The following is a 21,127-nucleotide window of genomic DNA, read 5'->3' as shown; positions in this document are numbered from 1 at the left end:
GGTTTATTTTGGATTCCATTTAATTTAATTAATTTAAGACAAAAGACTGAAACTTGACTGAAAAGGTTTTGAGATTAGATTTGTTGTTTTCTTTCATTTTTATTTATATTTTCATTAAATAAATGTTTTCTTTTTTTTCTCTACAAAAAGAAAAGAAACCCCTGGCTGACATGCCATCCTTATTGTTTAGCCGTGATTTATGGGTATATCTAAATTATAACCACTGTGTGTGTGTAGGTGGTGAGCACTCGTGTTGGAGGTATACCTGAAGTCTTGCCTGATGAGTTGGTGACTCTGTGTGAACCATCAGTTCAGTCACTTTGCGATGGCTTGGAAACTGTAATTGCAAGAATACGCACAGGAAATGTGCCGTCTCCTGCCACCATCCACCACAAGGTCCGAACTCTGTACACTTGGAGAAACGTCGCTGAGCGCACAGAAAAGGTGAGTTTTAAGAACATGCTTGAAATAAATAATTATTTGTTGGATGTACACAACTGTTCAAAAGTTTGGAGTCAGTAAGATTTGTTAATGTGCTTATGCTCACCAAGGCTGCAGTTTGATTAAACAATAAAAAAACAGTAATATTGTCATATATGATTAAAATAAAAATAATTCAAATAGCTGCTTTTTATTTTATTATATTTTAAAATGTCATTTATTCCTATGGTGGTAAAGCTGAATTTTCAGCAGCCATTACTCCAGTCTTCAGTGTCACATCATCAGAAATCCTTCTGATATTTATGATGCATTTTTTTGAAATGCCATATAGGTCATACATGATTCATGCTTTTTTGCTTAAAGGTGAAGACTCAACTCCATGCATGTTTTGAAAGACTCTTTATATCAAATATATTTTATTGGTGTGTCCTGTGTTTAATACAAGTAGAATGCTCTTTTATGAAGTTAGGATCAATGATTTATATAGAAAGATTATGCCTGAAAAGGTTTTAGATTTTTTTTTAATCATATGTTAATTAGAAAAATCTGAATATGTTTTGCTGTGTGTGTTTGCGTGGTTTTATTGTATGTATGTGATATTTGTATTTTCTTTATTGAGTTTTTGCCATGAATAGAGCCTTAGATGCTGACATGGCATTAAATAAAACAATCTGAATCATTTTGAAATGTTATCACCATCATTGTTTAATGTGCCCACTCTTTCTGTGTTTGTTTCAGGTGTATAATCGAGTGTGCAGGGAGCCCGTTTTGCCATTGTCTGCGAGACTACATAGACTGCGCTCACACTGTGGTACCGTGGCAGGCTCCATTTTCTCCTTTGTTGCTGTTATCACCTTCCTCTTCCTGCTTTTCCTGCAGTGGCTCCGCCCAGATGATCTGATTGATGTTTCTATAGACGCATCAGGCCCTCACAGCCGCTTGGGGCAGCACGTTAGTAAGAAGAAAAGTAAAACACCAAACACAGCTGTGTCCTGACTGATGATCTGACATGACTTCAAGTTTATTTTGGATGGGAAGGATGTAGATAATGAACTGAACTGAAATTGTAGTACTGATGTACTACGGCACATCAAAACATGTACTGACTGTTCCTGTTTACATTCCTGTATAAAACAGTGACCTCAGGTGTAGAGAGCTTTTAAGAGCTGTCTTCAAACACTCCCAGAGTACAGCGCCTGCTTTTGCACTGAAAATCTGCCTTTAACTGAACCCCTATCAGATGATAGTCTAAGCCTGCTGAAATTGTTGCACAAACATCTTTAAACATCTAGATTCAAAATAAATGACAAACAGAGCCAGCTTTCAATGTATCACCTATACATTTTTCATCTCACGGCATATCTGTATTTTTTAGATGTGATTTTAAACTGCTGTATATGAACTGAACTGAAATTTTTTGAGACTTAGTGGAGCTATAAAATGTCAAATGCATCATATCTATTCATTTCTTTGATCTGACGGTACTTGTTTTTATGTTACACCTATTTTATACTGACCTTCTCTGAGTACGATGATAACGGTCATAATGCACAAACGTTCATACTACCTGAAAGCGGTGTTAACTTAAATTATTTTTGTTGACACAATCTACAATAAACTTTATTAACATGCAATAACTATACTTTTTTTTGTCTTAACTTTGATATGAATGTATTTGTTAGTGCTTTTTAAGATTTTGTCCACAAAATAAAATAAATAGAAGAATTTAATCAAAAATATTAGGTGTTGAATTTAGAATTCAAACTAAAGAATATACATTATATGAAGTCAATATGTGAAATTTTACTCTAAATATGCGCCTGTTGAGTATAAATGAGGCACGTTATGCTAAATTTGTTTTTGTTGTAGATAACCGTCAGGGTCTCTCTGGATCAGGAATCTTATGCTAACACCCAAACAGGGCTGATAAAACACACCCTCAACCATTCAAGGCTAAATCCAGGAGTCGTTAACAAACACTTTTCGCCCTTTCTGCTGCTTTCACACACATGCACAGTCAATAGCCGAGCTATCCAGCTAGAACGATCCTCTTTCTGCATAACACTGGATGCAAATCATGTTCTGCTTCAGGAGGCAGATACTCTATCATCAATTACATTTGCTGTTCACTTGCTGTATAGACAAAATCATATCTATTTTGAAGTTTTACTTAGTAACTTTTCATAGGGACTTTTTGTCTTTACATACTGACTTTCATTCATTTGTCCTTTGAAACTGGTTAAAGGTGCTTGCTGTATACATGTTTTTGAATCTTATGTTTTAGCTCCTCTGCCCCTTCGATTCATTTGGAGGTGTTTTGTTTATGTGGGGGATACTCGCCCCTGGGGTTTGGGAAGGTGGGGGTGTAAGCACATATCACTGATAACGGTGGGAGGTGCATTCTTGCCAAGGGGGGTTCTTGTTTCTCTGAAGGCCATATAAACTCCTCTAAAGAGTGTCTCTGTCCACAACTATCACAATTGTTCTCTTCCTGCGAGGTCTCTCAGTTGTCTTCTTGTGAAGTTTAGAGATGGCTGTGGTTCATGTTGAAGTGAGCGTCTGGAGTAAGGCATGGGATCAGAGGTTTCACATCTATGGAGGACTAGTGTGTAATACACTAATGGCAGGTGAGTTTTCCTCCTCTATCTATGTTGTTCTCTCATATGTACGTTTTCAGTACTCTAACACAAGAACTAAGCTCTCTCTGTTTTCACAATTTGTATTACAATTTTATTACACAACCTAAAATGGTTACAATACTTAACATAGTTGTGAAATCAACTAATTTGTCACCATTGGACCATGAAACATGTAACATACTATGTAGCGTCAAGCTAGCATACCAGACTATTAAATGATACAAATTCAAGTAGTCAAGGAAAATGACTTTGGTTTGGAATGATGGATTTACTGCCAACTGGTTTTTAAGTTTGTGTGTGGTTTTACTTGGCTATTGTGCTGAAATTGTGCCTGGACTGTGCGTCTCTTTGAGGTCAGCGTTGTGGCTCAGTGAGCTGTGCACATGCTCAAAATGTCTATAAGACTGGCCCTGGGTCATTTTCTGATCCATGTCCTCCTCATTCACCACTGTTTTCCTGTCTCTGTAAAACAATTCTGAGTTTGCGTTTCACTGTTTTTATTCATTTTGAGAAACACTGAATCTGTTTTTGTGCAAGTGAGATGAGTAAATGCATGCTCACTTTTAGTCTAGAACTCCAATAACCATCATGTTTACACAGAGCACATAACGCCTCTGCAACTTGTCCCTGATTTCACTCAAAAAGGGGACAGAAGAGGTGTCCGTCAATAAATGTGTAAACAAAGTAACATGCGAAAATTAACTCCGATATTTTGTTGTAATTTTAAATGTAATGCATTTCTAATTACTTGGAAAAAAGTAATCTGATTACTTAACCTGATTACTTACACTAAGTAGTGTTTTTCGTAATGTGTTACCCCCAACACTGATTATTATTAACTTATATCATAACAGCAAAAGTGTAAATGGCACATCCTCATTTAAATATCTATGTAAATGACTGTGTTTCTGCTTTATTAGGTTCCTGGGATGACAGAACGCCTCTACACGATGCTGCTTTGCAAGGAAGATTGCTGCCACTGCGAAGACTCCTTTCACAGGTACTAGTGGGAGGGACACTGACTTAAACTGGATAGCTAAATAATTAAAGTTCATAAAAAGTATTTGTTGGACACTTAATCCACACTGAAATAAATATGAATGTCATTGCACTAGATAACATAAATAATATGTCCAACTAGTACTTTCTGGGGCCACTATTACATATTGACTCTAACAAATTATGAATGAAGGAGATTAATTGTCTATGTTTGCATATTTATAGGGATACAATGTGGGCATATCTACATTAGATGGAATCACACCACTGCATGAAGCATGTGTTGGAGGCCATTTTACCTGTGCTAAACTTCTCCTGGAACACGGCGCTGATGTATGTATATAGCCCTACCTTTCTCTTTATTTACAGTATTTATGCCTTTATTTTGCTCTTTTCCTCTGCATAAACATGCATTAATGGCTACAATATGTATGCATTCAGGCGAATGCTGTCTCCTTTGATGGAGCTACTCCTCTCTTCAGTGCATGCTGTAGTGGAAACCCCGCCCTCGTCAGCCTGATTCTGATGTACAGCTCTGCCCATCATCCGGCTCATCTGCTGAGCTCACCTCTTCATGAAGCTGCAAAGAGAGGTATATGTGATGGTTCTTGTGAATTTACAGTGCACTGTAAACAGTGGGATTTCACTAAACTGGATGTCTATGTGTACATGTTTTAGGTCACACAGCATGCGTTGAACTGCTGCTGTCTCATGGTATGAATGTGGACATGGAGGTGCCCTGCATAGGAACACCGCTGTACTGTGCATGTGAATCCAAGAGCACAGACTGTGTACAGAGCCTGCTGATCTTAGGTCAGAATCACACACAGCACCCTTAATGAGTTAATACATTCATTTTGGTTTTATTCTGTGTTATCTCAAAGGTGATTCTCACATTCACATTACTGTAGTGCACATTACTGTTATTACTAGTACAGTAACAAAAATATCCTATCTGGATCATGTTTTCTCTCTTCTTTTTTTTTATTTTTTAGCTGCAACTAAATAGATTAAATAGCAATCAATTAGAGAAAATGTAAAATGTAATCCATATATATATATATATATAAAATGTATATATTTAAATTGTGTTTTAAACTGTAATAAAATTATGTATGTATGTATGTATGTATGTATGTATGTATGTATGTATGTATGTATGTATGTATGTATGTATGACTTCACTTGGATTACATTTTACATTTTCTCTAATTGATTTCTATTTAATATATATATATATATATATTTTGTCCACTAATGAGCACAGTGTTATTGTGGTTTTATTTATATACTGTTATAGTAATATTTGTAATATATATATATATATATATATATATTTTTTTTTTTTAAATATTTAAAAATATATATTATTTGTCATTTGTATCTTCAGTAGTCACTTTAATTTTAGTTAAAGTTTTAGTAATTTTGTTATATATAAATATATATATATACTGAACAAAATTATAAATGCACTTTTGTTTTAAAAGGGAGAGAGAGAGAGAGAGAGAGAGAGAGAGAGAGAGAGAGCTTTTAATTTTTATTTCAGTTTTTGATTTAGTAATTTTAGAAATTTAAAAATTATTTAATGTCTTATTTATTTCAAACTTTCATTTGTTTAAGTATGATTATAAATACAATTTGCCAAAAAATTATGCCAAAACCGTTTTTCAGTAGTTTCAACAAGTCAACAACAACAACAGTACTAATATATTTCTCCAGGCGCTGATGTGCAATGTGGGCGGAGTCTTGACACACCTTTACATGCTGCAGCCAGAGTGGGCGGGGCAAAGGAGGTGGAGCTACTGTTAGAGCATGGAGCTGATCGGACATCAAGGAACTCTGAGGGAAAGAAACCTCTGGAATTAACTACAGATCAGAGTATCAAACATCTCTTGCAGACTGCAGGTAAATATAAACACACACTCATAAACATCCAGTATGCCCCATTCGCTGCGATACTGATTCTGGCTTGTGATTGGTTCTGCAGGTCCTTGCTCTCTGTCTCAACTGTGCAGATGGTGTATTCGACGTTCGCTGGGACAGAAAAGACTAAACCAAACCAAGATGCTTTGCCTTCCACATACCCTACACAATTATCTTCTCTATCATTAACTCACTCACAAATATTCTCCAAATACTCTTCTGTAATCTTGTTCTTTTTTTAATAACATTATGTGCACATTTTTACCTGTAAATATTTGTATAGACTAAGTGTACTTAATCTTTGTTTTTTGTAATAAATATTTTTATACATTCACAGGCTATTTGTTGAAATAATTGTATGGCCACACACACACACACACACACACACACACACACACACACACACACACACACACACACACACACACACACACACACACACACACACACACACACACACACACACACACACACACACACACACACACTGTCTAGCCTTCATGTTCACATTAACACTCATAGTGTTTACTAATTCAGACAACATTGAGTATTAAATGTAGCTTTTTAAAAAAAAAAAATCTTCATTAACAGACGAGAATTACTTGAACTGTCCAGTAGATGGCAGCTTTGTGGCATAAGTAAGATAATATAATTTTTCCCCTCACAATTTACAGGGATTAGGATAAATCATACTCTACAAATGGCTTTAGAAAATACATATTTTATACGTCAAGTCCCCTTTATTTAGTTAGCGCTTTTTACAACACAGATTGTTTCAAAGCAGCTTTACAGTGATAACAGGAAAATAATGCAATAGTTTGTTCTGGAGAAAATGTCATCGTCCAGCTCAATTCAATTCTCATGTGGTGTCAATGCAGGAAGATCAGTAAAATAGTTGAATATTTAGTGTCCCCAACTAAGCAAGCCAAAAGCAGGCGACAGTATGGAACCCAACAAGTATGATTCAGGCAACATTACAGATCAGAAGTGATATTGGATCGGAAAATTCAGAATATTTGCCCATTTCCATCTGATTAAAGATCTGAGTCATCACGCGGGAGACGCTGGAGTAGGCTATAGGACAACGTATACGTGTATTTTTTATACTAACGTCAGTACAAAACATGGTACGAAAAACATACAGTAGACTAGGCTAATAACAAAACATAATGTAGCTACATTAAAATCTATCTATCTATCTATCTATCTATCTATCTATCTATCTATCTATCTATCTATCTATCTATCTATCTATCTATCTATCTATCTATCTATCTATCTATCTATCTATCTGTCTATCTGTCTATCTGTCTGTCTGTCTGTCCGAATCAGCTCACAAATGTGCTGAGGATTTTCCTCTCTAGTCTCAGTTGCACACTGTTTGAGAGAATAGGCTATATGGCACTCCTATGATGCAGACACGTAAAAGACTTCGCGCGCGCGCGTGTGTGAACACGGTCACGGGGAATCCGTGGAAGCGCAAACTCCGCCCACGCTATGAACATCTCCAGCGGCGGGTGCGTAGGGGGGTTTGCCTTGCGCTCGGAGCTCGGGCTGCAATGAACACACCACTACAAAACTGCTCTTGACCATGTAACAGCACTGCAGTTCACGGGATATTCATGTACGAACACTGCGGCAGGTAGGACAACAGTTTATATCCTGGCGTGTTTCATGTGTGGTGGTTGAGGGCATAAACGCAGCTTTCAGGTGAGATGGACGCAGGAACTTCAATGCTCCCATTCTGTCTCATGTTTAACAGTCTGTAATGTATCTTCTTTCTTTATCGGTTACATCATCTTAAAACAGTCGAAACCCCACAAAAGTCAGTATCAGAAGATATTCCTTGACACACAAGCCTGTTTAACGCTGTTGTGTGACATTACATATAATGTCGTCTCACCAGGTGTTTGAACAGGTGCAATGCAGCAGAGCGTTTTTTTAAATTGTTTTTCTTGTTTCTTTTTTTTCTTGAGGTAGCCTGAAGTCGTTTTCATATTTGTGTAGTATATTTTTTTGTTAAAGTTCAAAAGTGCCACTATCTAATCGGTGGTGTTCATTGCACAGGCTAGTTGTCCTACTTTTTACTCCAGTGAAAATGAATTAGGGTATGTTTATTTTTGAAAGTGAATTACTGTAGATACATGTCTTAAAGTCTTAGGGACAAAATATCTTAGTTTTACATTGTGGCTCTCTTGTGCCCACTTGAAAATTCAACAAATATGATAGTATGGATGTAGGATATAATTCACATAATGAAAAATAATAATAGTTTAGTTTTTAACTAGTTGTTTGAACAACATACAAAACCACTGGTTGAGAAATCAAGTAATGTATGCAATATTTACTAGTATTTATTTACTGACGCATTTGTGACAACTTGACCCTATATAAGCCAGTAAATATAGATATATGGATATATTCCTAGGATATAATCCAAGCTAAATAAATACAACTTTGTACAGTGAATCTTTCTGAGAGGTGATCTGTAAGATGCTCTTCCACATGATTACAGCTTTAAGCACGTGCCAGTGCACTGTGTTTATCCTTTAGGATGATACCAAGGAAGCGGAAAGCTTTCCAGGGCTATTGTGACATCATGAATGCCAAACCGCCCCACTAGTACTGCATGTAGTTGCCTGTTAAGTATTATCTGTCTAATCTGTCTTTTATCAATGCTGTTATAGTGGTAATCGTACTGAGAACCAGAACAGACTTCCTACTGGTATACAGATTGAACTAAGTGCCCACTCATGGGTGGAAGAGTGCAAGTTACACGCAGATTTGAGCCCTAATTATTTGTCTTATCACGGAGGTGACAAAAGTAGTGACGGACAAAATGCCTCTAAGCATGTTAGCCTCTTGTCACATGCCGGTAGGTAACGGTTTAAGGTGTGGTTTGTCATCTTTTGTGTACAATGAGCAACAGCATACAGTAAATCACTTCTGTTTTCAGAAGCATTAGCTATTTATACCCTAGCGAGGCATAATCAAGATAAAAGGCAGCTGAGGAACAGCAAATCAGTTTGACTGGCCAGTAGCTATTGCTCAGTATCTCAGTTTTGCTCAGATGTTCATACTCTTTCGTAGCTCAAGGCGCTTAATAATGTTTAATTTAAGTATCAGATGTTTCTTCTAAACCTCTTTAGGAGGAAATAAAAGTAGACACTATTGTGACAATTGTTAACATACAGTAAAATTATAAATCTATAAAAATGAATGTGGAATGCGTTCAAATAATTCTTTTTTTTTTAAGAATTTGAATAGAAATGTTTTATTTTTTATTGAAATCACTTGCAGATCTGAAGATCTGAGTTTTTTTTACATTGTTGAGATCTCTTTTGAAAATATGTGAAGATGTGAGATTTACTGAGTGGAGTAAAATCTAAGTACAAAAAGAAGGAGACTTCAGTAAATGCTTTAATTTTCTCTCTGTTTAATATTTACATTTTTGCATTTTATACACTTTTTTTTCTGAAGCTACTTACAACAGAGGAACATAAGCAATTCATTATAGAACCCAAAAATATTCATAGTGTACAATGCCATCTTTATTAGAAAGCTAATAATCAATTGTTACACTTATATATCGCTTTTCTTGGCAATCAAAGCGCCGAATCTCCTCAAACAGCACCAATGTGCAGCATCCACCTAGATGATGCGACGGCAGCCATATTGCGCCAGAACTCCCACCACACACCAGCTTATTGGTGAAGAGGATACAGAGTGATGATGCTAATCAGTATGGGGATGTTTAAGAGACCATGACGGACAGAGGCCAATGGGCAAATTTGGCCACGAGGAGGACATCTGGGGATTTTTAATGACCACAGAGAGTCAAGACCTCGGATTAACAGTGCTTTTTTGACAGTATAGTGTCCCCATCACTATACTGGGACGTTAGGACCAACACAGACCACAGGGCGAGCACCCCCTGCTGGCCTTTCTAACACCTCTTCCAGGAACAAACTGTGTTTTCCAGAAGGTCTTCCATCCATGTACTGACCAGGCTCAACCCTGCTTAGCTTCAGTGGGCAACCGGTGTGATATGGCTGCTGAAATAGAAACAAGCTGGTGGAGGTTGGCAGCTCTTTTCACCAGAGAGGAGCAGAGAGGGTGAAGGTTTCAGAGAGTGTTAATATTTTAGTCTAGAAAAAACAATGAATATATAAAAGATCCTTACTGGAAAAAATAAAAACATTGGCTCTGTGGACACAGTTTGTGTATTTGAGGCACAATTTCACCCCTACAAAATCACAGAACGCCCATAATATTTGTAAAAGAATGACTGATACATACTGGTCACACAGAAAATGTATTATCTTCACTAAAAGATAGAAATATTAACATAATTAGCTATACAGACAGGAACGTTAGTGGCAGCAGGATCAAAAAAAACTAAATTTCATAAAAAAGACTGAAAGCAAACTCATTAAATTTTTAAGTCCTTTTTCTAATTTTAATGTGCACCGGTCTTGAAAGAAGAGAATGTGGGTTGACTTGAAAAGTGTAATTGGCATCCCAGATAGAAGGACCAAAATCTGTCATGGTCAGACAATAGACCCCAATATAATGTGCTCTCATTTGATTGACTGAGATAATTCTGCTGAAGTACTTTAACATTAACACCCTCCATAACTGACATTTTGTATTGATTTGTGTGTATGTGTGTTTAAAGAAGAGGCATGCATTAAAGATTCAACGGGGCACAGCTGGAGAGAAGGGCAACATCACATTACCTTGCATGTCATTAGTCCATTAGTCCAGGGTATACTTCATACACAATCTAAATGTTTGTGGAGGGCTGAAAACAACATCATTTTCTTACATGCATTTTAAAAGTATGCAAACCAGATATTTGCCATGTATGAGGATTTTGATATGGGGCCATGTTCATTTGGCAATTGAACAGAAGTTTTCCCCTTTGTGTTCTTTACACATAAATTTGAATTTTAAATTACAATATACATTTGCATTGGCATTATATTGACATTTTGATTTTGCCATTTCTTATTGGTCGTCCACTACCATACTTACTACCCAATACTAATTTTCATCTTGCTAATCTGCATTTCATAGCTCTATGCCCCTTTTTTATTATGCTAATGCCGCCTCTCTGTAAGGCGTAAAACATGCATGAATCTAATCTCTATTAAGCCAGGTGTTGTTGGTGAATGTGTCGCCATCATTAGAGGAGTAATTACTGTGAGCTGAGAGCTGGACTGGCAGCTTGTTGACTTGTTCTCTTGAGATTTATGCACTGAACTACATTTCCCATGGTTCTTGCAACATGCTTATCATCTTCAATGCTGCTTTCAGGTCTTGTCAGGATGGTCATATTTACACATGAACAGTACCACAATGTCTCAATTACCAGTGGGAAATTCAGGATTGTGAGGCATGTCACAATTTAAAACGTTAAATATTGGCTTCACTGTTTATTTTGCATGCGTTCAGCGGGTTGTTGATGAGTAATACAAATAAGGCTTGTCAGAAAATACTGCTCATTTGGCTGTTATTAAGTGACCGGCTTGTGCAACTGCATTTCAGCATGAGGAAGCTAAAATACGCAGATAAATAACCAATTACACATCTAATGCGCATCCATTGCTCTTCTTTATGTCGAACTTGGGCTGAAAAGCTTCCTGTCTTTTGTCAGTAAGTGAAAAGGAGATGAAGAAATATGAAATCCTATCCTTTTTTCCCTACCAAAATCATTTGAACTCATCACATCGTAACGATGACTTCTGAGCTGGTAAATACGAATCTTCCAGGAGAACTGGAAGGCAGCATTATTCCTGTCTGGTGTCTTCATATGCAGTAGAGCCTGAGGTACCAATGAATTAACAGTACTTGCAGGTGTCATTGAAAGTGTCATTATTTTCATTATTATTTCAGGTATATGCCGGTGTGGATTAGACAATTTTATGCTGTTTAAGGAGGAGTTAGTTCACACAATTTAAAATTTAGAAAATTTGTTGAGAAAATCATTTACTCACCCTCATGTCATTTCAAATCCTCATGACTTTCATTACAAAAAATGGAGACAGATGAGTACATCATTTGAGTTTATCACTTTCATTCATCCAAACATTTTCTTTTGTGTTGCATTAATGAAAATCAGTCATACAGGTTTGGAATTTAAAAAAATAAAAAATAAATACATGTATTCAGGAAGTAAATTGATCAAAAGTGACGAAAGACTTTTACTTTGTTACAAAAAATCTTTTTTTTATTTTATAATTTCTATTCATCAAAGAATCCTGGAAAAAAACTCACAATTTACACAAAATATTAAGTAGCACAACTGTTTTTAACAATATAATAATCAGAAATGTTTCTTGAGCACCAAATCATCATAGAATGACTTCTTAAGGATCATGTGACACTGACTGGAATAATGGCTTCTGAAAATTCAGCTTTGTCATCACAGAAGAGTGATTTTAAATTGTAATAAATACAGCCTTGGTAAGCATGAGTCTTCTCTGTAAAAGATTAAAAATATTACTGACCCTAAATTATTGAACGGTAGTGTAATTGTTAAACAACGTAAGAGAGCGGTTGTTGGTATGTTTATACAGGGCTTTGTGTACACTAATGTGTGTACTTAGGGTGGGATCCAGGGAGATACCACACCTTTTGTAACCCTGCAGTTTTTATTGAAGCAGCTCCGACCGCAGTATACACCTTGCTCAGGAGGAGTGTATAAATGAGCACACTAACATTCAGACTCGCATACTAACAACTGCCTGACGATGATGGCAGTATGACGCAGAAGAGATTTTTTTTTAATTAGTAGTGCTGCTAGACATTGCTGGCTCATGCTGTCCTTTTCCTCAGCGGAGATAGGGAAGTTACACTTTCAATTTGCGTGCATTTGTGTGTCCCTGTAACAGTTCTCGCCTGAGAAATTTGAATTAATTTTGCTCCACGTCTTCCTGTTGAGTCAGACACTTAATGGAACAAGAACCTCAGTTCCACACAAATACGCAAACATACACGGATGCTATTCAGTCTAAAGCAATTTTTGGCTGCGGCATTACAACTAATTTGTCACCTGTGTGTGACACATAGACGTACGTGTGTGGTTGTGTCACCAATGGCAGATGCTTTTCTAAGTGTAAATGATGGTGTGAAAAACAGCTTTTGAAGGTTCTGATTACGTAGGCTGGCCTGTTAGACATTGTGTATCAGATTCTGTCAGACAGAAAACATAGAAGAAAGCTAGTGTGTACACACACACGCACTGGCACACACATTTTCTGTCCTCCCCATTTGTCACTCACTATTAATTTCAAACAAACCTACAACGAAGATGAGATAACATACACGCATGCAGTAAATGCTACATATTAACCCAGTTCATGCAAACAGAGTATCTTGGGAATTGGATATGACCCATAAATCAGTGCTTCAAACAGGAAATTCATGTTTTTTTTAAAGCAATAAAAGCTAAATTTCCATGTCCTTTGGAAAGACATTGTTATGCAGACTCATTCGACTCTTAGTGCCAAAGTTATTGTAAGAAAAAAAAAAACATTTGATTTATGGATTAAAAGAATACCCATTCTGATATACTTCTATCTATTAGAAATCTTAATGTACAATTTTATAATTTAATTTACTTTACATTTTCATTCATTTCAAGCCCTATTATCTTGTGGAAAGTGGCAGCTATTAATGCAGAGGTTGTAGGTTCAGTCCCAAGTGTGCATGATGTACAGTGATTACTGTCCTGTTCTATTACTCCTGTGCTCTCAAACAAGCCACTTCACCCCAGATTGCCACTGGCAGACTGCCACTGCAATTAGAGTATTGTCGCTTTAGATAAAAACCTAAATGGTGACTAATAGCTGTAGCTGTATCGGATAGGCTGGGCTCTCATACCGACATCTGGACTGTCAGTCTATTCACAAAGTACAGACCATCATCATCCATAATTACCAGACAAAAAATGCTTGATTTTGTCTCTAAATTATATATATATATATATATATATATATATATATATATATATATATATATATATATATATATATATATATATATATATATATATATATATATATATATATATATATATATATATATATATATATATATATATATATATATATATATATATATATATATATATATATATATATATATATATATATATATATATATGCATGCAGGATATGCATACATAAACTCACCTAAAGGATTATTAGGAACACCTGTTCAATTTTTCATTAATGCAATTATCTAATCAATCACATGGCAGTTGCTTCAATGCATTTAGGGGTGTGGTCCTGGTCAAGACAATCTCCTGAACTCTAAAATGAATGTCAGAATGGGAAAGAAAGGTGATTTAAGCAATTTTGAGTGTTGCATGGTTATTGGTGCCAGATGGGCCGGTCTGAGTATTTCACAATCTGCTCAGTTACTGGGATTTTCACGCACAACCATTTCTAGGGTTTAGAAAGAATGGTGTGAAAAGGGAAAAACATCCAGTATGCGGCAGTCCTGTGGGCGAAAATGCCTTGATGATTCTAGAGGTCAGAGGAGAATGGGCCGACTGATTCAAGCTGATAGAAGACCAACTTTGACTGAAATAACCACTCGTTACAACCGAGGTATGCAGCAAAGCATTTGTGAAGCCACAACATGTACAACCTTGAGGCGGATGGGCTACAACAGCAGAAGACCCCACCGGGTACCACTCATCTCGACTACAAATAGGAAAAAGAGGCTACAATTTGCACAAGCTCACCAAAATTGGACAGTTGAAGACTGGAAAAATGTTGCCTGGACTGATGAGTCTCGATTTCTATTGAGACATTCAGATGGTAGAGTCAGAATTTGGCGTAAACAGAATGAGAACATGGAATGAGCCTTGTTACCACTGTGCAGGCTGGTGGTGGTGGTGTAATGGTGTGGGGATGTTTTCTTGGCACCCTTTAGGCCCCTTAGTGCCAATTGGGCATCGTTTAAATGCCACGGCCTACCTGAGCATTGTTTCTGACCATGTCCATCCCTTTATGACCACCATGTACCCATCCTCTGATGGCTACTTCCAGCAGGATAATGCACCATGTCACAAAGCTCGAATCATTTCAAATTGGTTTCTTGAACATGACAATGAGTTCACTGTACTTAAATGGCCCCCACAGTCACCAGATTTCAACCCAATAGAGCATCTTTGGGATGTGGTGGAACGGGCGCTTTGTGCCCTGGATGTGCATCCCACAAATCTCCATCAACTGCAAGATGCTATCCTATCAATATGGGCCAACATTTCTAAAGAGCACCTTGTTGAATCAATGCCACATAGAATTAAGGCAGTTCTGAAGGTCAAAGGGGGTCAAACACAGTATTAGTGTGGTGTTCCTAATAGTGTATACTGTATGTGCTCTATTAAAATATACTGTTTTAATTCCTACTTTAGATACTGTTTTGTGGTTAATGTTTGTTATGAGAGGCATAATCATTATGGTTTTAAAGTAGTCATGTCAGACATTTGTGGGTTATTTGTGAAACATGTGTTTTGTTTTGTTTTTTGCTTTGCAAAGAGTAATAATAGGTTTTTCATTATGATTTTCCACCCTCTCTTTCTCTGACCCTTACAAGCAGAATGATGGAAATACAGAGAACAATCCTTTTTTTTTGTGCATCTTTTTTAAATTTCTAAAAGTTACTGTATGTTTTATATTATAATAAACTCTTTTTATTATTTTTAAAGGGGGGGGGGGGGGGGGGGTGCTCGCTGTTTCATGCATACTGAGTTTTTTACACTGTTAAAGACTTGGATTCCCATGCTAAACATGGACAACGTTTCAAAAAATTTTGTTGGACGTTTGATGGAGAATTTCTGTGCCAAAAATACTCCTTCCGGTTTCTCACAAGTTTCGGAAAGTTTTTTTTCGGGTAGGGGTTTGTGTAATGTCAAATGGGGTGGAATTTCCTTAAACGGGTCCTAAGGGCACTTCTCCCGGAAGGGCGCGCGCGCATCCGTAGACCAGAGCGAGAGAGCGAAAGCAGTACGCCCATCAAATCGCTTTGCTCGGCTGCGCTGCAGTCACAGGACTTCACGACATCAACAATGTCACCAAAGATGTGTTTTTGGTTGTCAGGGCAAGAAAACCCTGTACAGCTTTACAAAAAACCCAGCGTTAATGGGACAGTGGATGGAGTTTGTTTTTCCGGAGCAGCAACGGAGTTGTGCAAGTGTTTTTTTTGTTCCCTGCATTTCGACGACGATTGTTTTATAAACAAGGCCCAGTTTGACGCCGGATTTGTAGCTCGTCTAATTCAATTGCGCTAATATTCCATTGTTTTTCTATGTAAACACGCACTAGTCTGACGTGCAAAACAGTTACGCTTGCTACTGCTAACATTAAATCACATATACAAATCACATAAACCAAATTATATCCTCATAAACCACGAGTAAACGCACACAAATGTTGTAAAACTTGCGCATGACAAGCCGCTAAACAAGTATATAAGTTACAGTTACAGTACATACCATTGAGACATCCTGCTGTAGTCGTTGCTGCTTCTCCTTTTCAATTTCAGCCTCTAGATCTGATTCTGGATCATATATGTATGGCTAAATCTGATTGATCTCCATGGTTTATTTAGGATAACGTTTTTTTCATCACATTTAAGGATGTCACAGCTTTCCGGCGCTCTCAACGCAATAGCTGCGGGCGCTCGTGACTCTTTAGCCCCGCCCACACGATATGCCTCCAGCCGCTCGTTTTTTTCCGGAAAGACTTGGTACAGTCAGTGTATCTTTCTTTTATAAATATAATAAAACTAAAGACTTTTCTGAGATATAAAGGATGCAATAATACTCCATAGATACTCAAGATTGACATGAGATTGACTGAAACTGAATGTTTCACCCCCCCCCCCCCCCCCCCCCCTTTAAATATCAAGAACAATTAAATTTGACTTTAACTTGGTCAGAAGACATAAACCATGATATTGTAAGTATTGCACCTAAAATACCCTGATTGATCACTGATTTCTTTTTTTATGGATGTTATTCTTGCAGGCATTCAGCAGGTGAAAAGGTTAATGCCCTGAACAATAGGATCACAAGACCTGCCACAATTGCTGAGAGATGAATGTTATCGTTTGAAGGAGCAGGCAGGTGACCTTTATGGGGATATGTAGATGTACTAAAGCAATCCTTCATTCATTCATGAGGATTCAAGCTGCATACATGAAGCATAATTGTGATTGGTTTGTGGCCAGTTTAATTGGCTGAGTTTTCCTAGAGCTGTGAGCAGTTCTTTAAATGGTCATGGCGAAGACAACCGAGTCCCTTAATCTGACCTTCCTCCTGGAGCACGAAAAGCAGATGATCCTTAGTGTTCTCCAGAAAGATGACAAGCTCCGGAAACGAGACGAGAAACGCATCAGGTAGCATCTTCAACTTGCACATCATCACAAAAAGACATTTTCTTTCTTTCTTCTGCAAAAGTAGTACTTTTTTAGAAGTTAATAGAATAGCTAACTACACTAAAGCTACTTAAAATAGGTATACAACTATCCAATTAGATAATTTATAATTTAACCGCAGCACCACAAAAGCACATAGAACTCATTTTAATCAGTGACGCTGTCTACAATGGATGCGGTGCAGTGCAGCGTAACACAAGTTTCGAGTTTAAATGTTTAAAAAATTACATCTAAATACAAACCCTAAATATACACACTAAAGATATTGACAAAAAAAACTAAATCAATACGCCAGAGAAAATAAATAGGTTTTTAAAAGAGACCCGAATTGTCACAAAAGATGCCACTCTGATCTCTAAGGGCAGTTTGTTAACTGTGGCCCAACCACAGAAAACGTTTGAGTCGTAAGTAGGGGACTAGAAGGAGGTTTCGGTTGCTTGATCTTAAGCTTCTGGAAGGGCTATAGGGATGCAGATAAAAAGTTTTGAGCAAGCCAAGATTTAACCTCGTCTAAGCACAATAAAAGAGATGTTCATGCAGATGGATAATTTCCCTTGATAGGTAAATATATTTGGGTGTCGTCAGCATAAAAATGGAAGGATACACCATGTCTTCTTAAAATAGAACCCAAGGGTAGCATGTACAACGAGAAAAGGGAGGGTGCCAAGATCGAGCCTTGTGGGAGGCCACAGGAGAGGTGAGCGAAGGAAGAGGAGAAATTCCCCATCTTGACCAAAAACGTTATGTTTGATAAATAAGACTGAAACCACTAGAGGACAGTACTTTTTATCCCCACACATGACTCTAATCTAGAAATTAGTGTGGAGTGGTCAACAACAGTATCAAACGCTGCAGTTAAATCTAAAAGAACAAGGGCCATGGAGTCACCAGAGTCAGCTAAAGGCTAGAGGGCAGATTTTGTGCATTGAGCAGATTTAAAACCAGACTGGAAAGTCTCAGAGATACAATTACAATTTAGAAAAGACTGAAGTTGATCAAACACCTTTTTTCCCAAAACCTTAGAGATAAATGGTAAAACAGAGATTGTGAAGAAAGACACTTATTAAGAAAAGACACCAACCCCGGCCCAATAGAGTCAACAATTAATTAAAAAAATCTAGGGTGAAAGATGTCATAAGAACAAAATGTAGGTTTAAGGATAGCGATGGTGCTGTAGTGATATTTAAAAGGTTTTTTAAAAAGAGATTTTAAGGTTTAAAATGATCCCAGGAGGCAGGATGTAGCAAAGGGATGGGAGGTTCAATATGAGAAGAGCTTGCATTAGGTCTTTAATGAGAGATTTTATCATTAGAAAATCTCAAGAAGCTTTCACATAGAACACAACCAATTCCCGAGTGTAACTGATGCCCTGATTTCTGATGTACTTCAAGCGCGAGTGCTACTTCTGACACACAGAACAAATAGATTTGCAATGGTAACTTTTTCGTGACCAGTGTAGACAGCCTCAAGCTGTTGCGGCATGGCATGACTTGATAACTGTCGCGTCCGTTGTAGACCACGGTATAACACAAAAACAATGAGGGTTTATGAACGGACAATCCCAATTAGGGTGAATCATACTTGAACTGATAAATGATTGTAGATACAACAAACATTTTGAATGCTCAAACGCATAAAAAAAAAAAAGCAAAACTAATATTATGCTACATTTTTTGGGGGGAAATGTTGCTTCTTTTTGGAATAGATAAACCATGTTAAAAGAAACGGACTGTAGTTAGTTAATTTATAGGGCTGCTACATTTAGTTACTCCCCAACAGTGATGCCAGTTGTGCCTCTACAGGAAGCTGAAAAATGAGCTTCTGGAACTGAAGCGAGCCGGGCGGCGTAGTTCAGCTGATCAGCGCGAGTGTGCCGTATGTCTTCGTGCTCTGGGTCTCATCCTGCAGAGGGGTAATGTGTGTACCAATTGTCATCGGCGCATCTGCAACTTCTGCACCGCTACGCCTCCAGGCAGCAACTGCAAATGCACTGTGTGTGCGAAGACTGCGTGAGTCACACAGAAAAATCCATACACATTCTAGTCTGTAATACTGAAAAGATGTAAGATTGAAATAATTTTTAATCCATGTTCTGCACCAAGTTGTTTCAGTAGGAAATGTCAATGCAGAATAGAAAATTGCAGTTCATAGGCTCTTTAATAGGTGAACCAATTAAGCTATGCTTGTCACTTCTATAATTGGGGCGTACACAGTGTTGTCTGTGTGTGACTGGCTGTTATAGGGAGCTGAAGGTGGTTACAGGAGAATGGTTTCTGGAAGAGAGATCCAAGAGATTTCAACATGTCGGTGTACCCAGCAGTGATGTAATCAAACAATCAATCCTCAGCAATCCTCCAGGTGAGACCAACATCCATCAACCAATGCCTGTAAATATTGCCATACATTTTACTCAATGCCAGCCCTGACATAATGGAAAGTTTTCTTCTCCAGGCTCTTTTTAATGATTTGAAAACTAAAGTAGTTAAATTTTTTCAGTGTATACAAAATAAATATATTATCATTGTTTGTTTATGTCCAGTTTAACAGCAGCATTGACAAAACATTTACAAGTCTTATCTGCTTTTGTGTTGATTAATAGTGATGCACCTAAAATTTCGGCAATCAAAAATATTCGGACGAAACGTTAAAAAAAAATGGTGCAGCCACAATAATTTTGAAGGGACAAAACGGTGACCGTGTAAGCGTCTATTTCATGCACACAGTGTGGATAAGCTACAATGGATGAACATGTCAACAATGTGGGCACACTTCACCGTGACCAAAAATTATGCTAAATAAGCAATATTCTAATTTTTTCAGCTGAAATATTGTTTCCAAAGAGCTTTACTACAACTGGTTTATTTTATCATGTGATAACACGATATCCTGAGTAGAATATCGTGTTCAAATACCCAAATTGAATTACTTAACCTTTTTTAGTTGTCAGCTAAATGAAAACTTTAATTTTGGTTTTGGTAAAAATATTTTTTTTGATGCATCACTATTGAATAATTGACAGATTTGTTTTCTCACACATTTTCCACCATGGTCAAAGGACTAATGAATAATGACTGATGAATAATACGTTTTGTTTGTGGAGATGGAGGCTCTGCTCGCAAAACATCAGAGATGGAGAGATCATCCACACCACAGGGTGAGAGATCGCCTACGCCCCAATTCCAGAAAAGCACGGGGAAGAACAGGAAAGGGTGAGGGGCATCATTTACAGTCCATTGAACTTGACTTTACTATGCTTGGAATCACTGACTGTGATATAGTTCCTGCAGTCAATAGTAATTATGCTGTCCAGCGTATGCTTTTTTCTTTCTTATGCATGGAAAAACGAGATGACCTACTACATTTGCTAAAATGTAACACTGTAAACACTGTATCTGATAATGCAATGCTCGACTATTAGCAATGTGACAAATAAACCAGGAGTAATAACAACAATGATTTTGAACATTAATTAAACATGCATTGTAATGAGGTCATGTGACAACAATGTTGCATACCGCTGGTAATACTGATGATTGCATTATGCATACTGTTTCACACATTATTTTTTTAAGCAGTATATACTTAAGTGAAGTAAGCTAGTATTTAACTCTGCTCAAGCCTGTGTCTTCTCATTAAGACTGTTTGTGTCTCACTCTCATTAAGTGTCTGTG

The 21,127-nt window shown here is 37.2% G+C and overlaps 3 protein-coding genes across 7 annotated transcripts in view; all 3 read left to right on the top strand.

Annotated features, from left to right (window-relative positions):
* Positions 1-3,068, top strand: part of piga (phosphatidylinositol glycan anchor biosynthesis, class A) — an 882,343-nt gene extending 879,275 nt beyond the window's left edge. For all 4 annotated transcript variants that reach the window (XM_079821190.1, XM_079821191.1, XM_079821189.1 and 1 more), the window contains 2 exons: positions 238-444; positions 1,180-3,068. In XM_079821190.1, coding sequence (XP_079677316.1) covers positions 238-444; positions 1,180-1,437 — 465 coding nt within the window. In that variant the 3' untranslated portion in view covers positions 1,438-3,068. The remainder of the gene's footprint in view (positions 1-237; positions 445-1,179) is intronic.
* On the top strand, positions 2,972-6,337 carry asb11 (ankyrin repeat and SOCS box containing 11; the record flags this gene model as incomplete). The annotated part of the gene is made up of 7 exons (XM_079821201.1): positions 2,972-3,068; positions 4,001-4,080; positions 4,305-4,412; positions 4,521-4,671; positions 4,758-4,892; positions 5,799-5,984; positions 6,067-6,337. The coding sequence occupies 7 exons, from the start codon at positions 2,972-2,974 to the stop codon at positions 6,189-6,191; spliced, it is 882 nt and encodes a 293-aa protein (XP_079677327.1). The 3' UTR covers positions 6,192-6,337.
* A 1,153-nt stretch (positions 6,338-7,490) lies between these two features.
* sytl5 (synaptotagmin-like 5) overlaps positions 7,491-21,127 on the top strand; it is a 35,302-nt gene continuing 21,665 nt past the window's right edge. Inside the window, exons 1-6 of one of the 2 annotated variants that reach the window (XM_079821188.1) lie at positions 7,491-7,644; positions 17,047-17,141; positions 17,250-17,417; positions 19,259-19,465; positions 19,699-19,814; positions 20,557-20,665. In XM_079821188.1, the coding sequence (XP_079677314.1) occupies positions 17,293-17,417; positions 19,259-19,465; positions 19,699-19,814; positions 20,557-20,665 (557 nt within the window). In that variant the 5' untranslated portion in view covers positions 7,491-7,644; positions 17,047-17,141; positions 17,250-17,292. Of the gene's footprint in view, positions 7,645-17,046; positions 17,418-19,258; positions 19,466-19,698; positions 19,815-20,556; positions 20,666-21,127 lie in introns of both variants that reach the window. The other variant, XM_079821187.1, reaches the window with a different exon arrangement.

This window comes from Gobio gobio (assembly GCF_949357685.1).
Source record: "Gobio gobio genome assembly, chromosome: 7".
NCBI lineage: Eukaryota > Metazoa > Chordata > Actinopteri > Cypriniformes > Gobionidae > Gobio > Gobio gobio.
The sequence above is the reverse complement of the archived record's forward strand: the minus strand, read 5'-3'. Positions and strand labels throughout refer to the sequence as shown.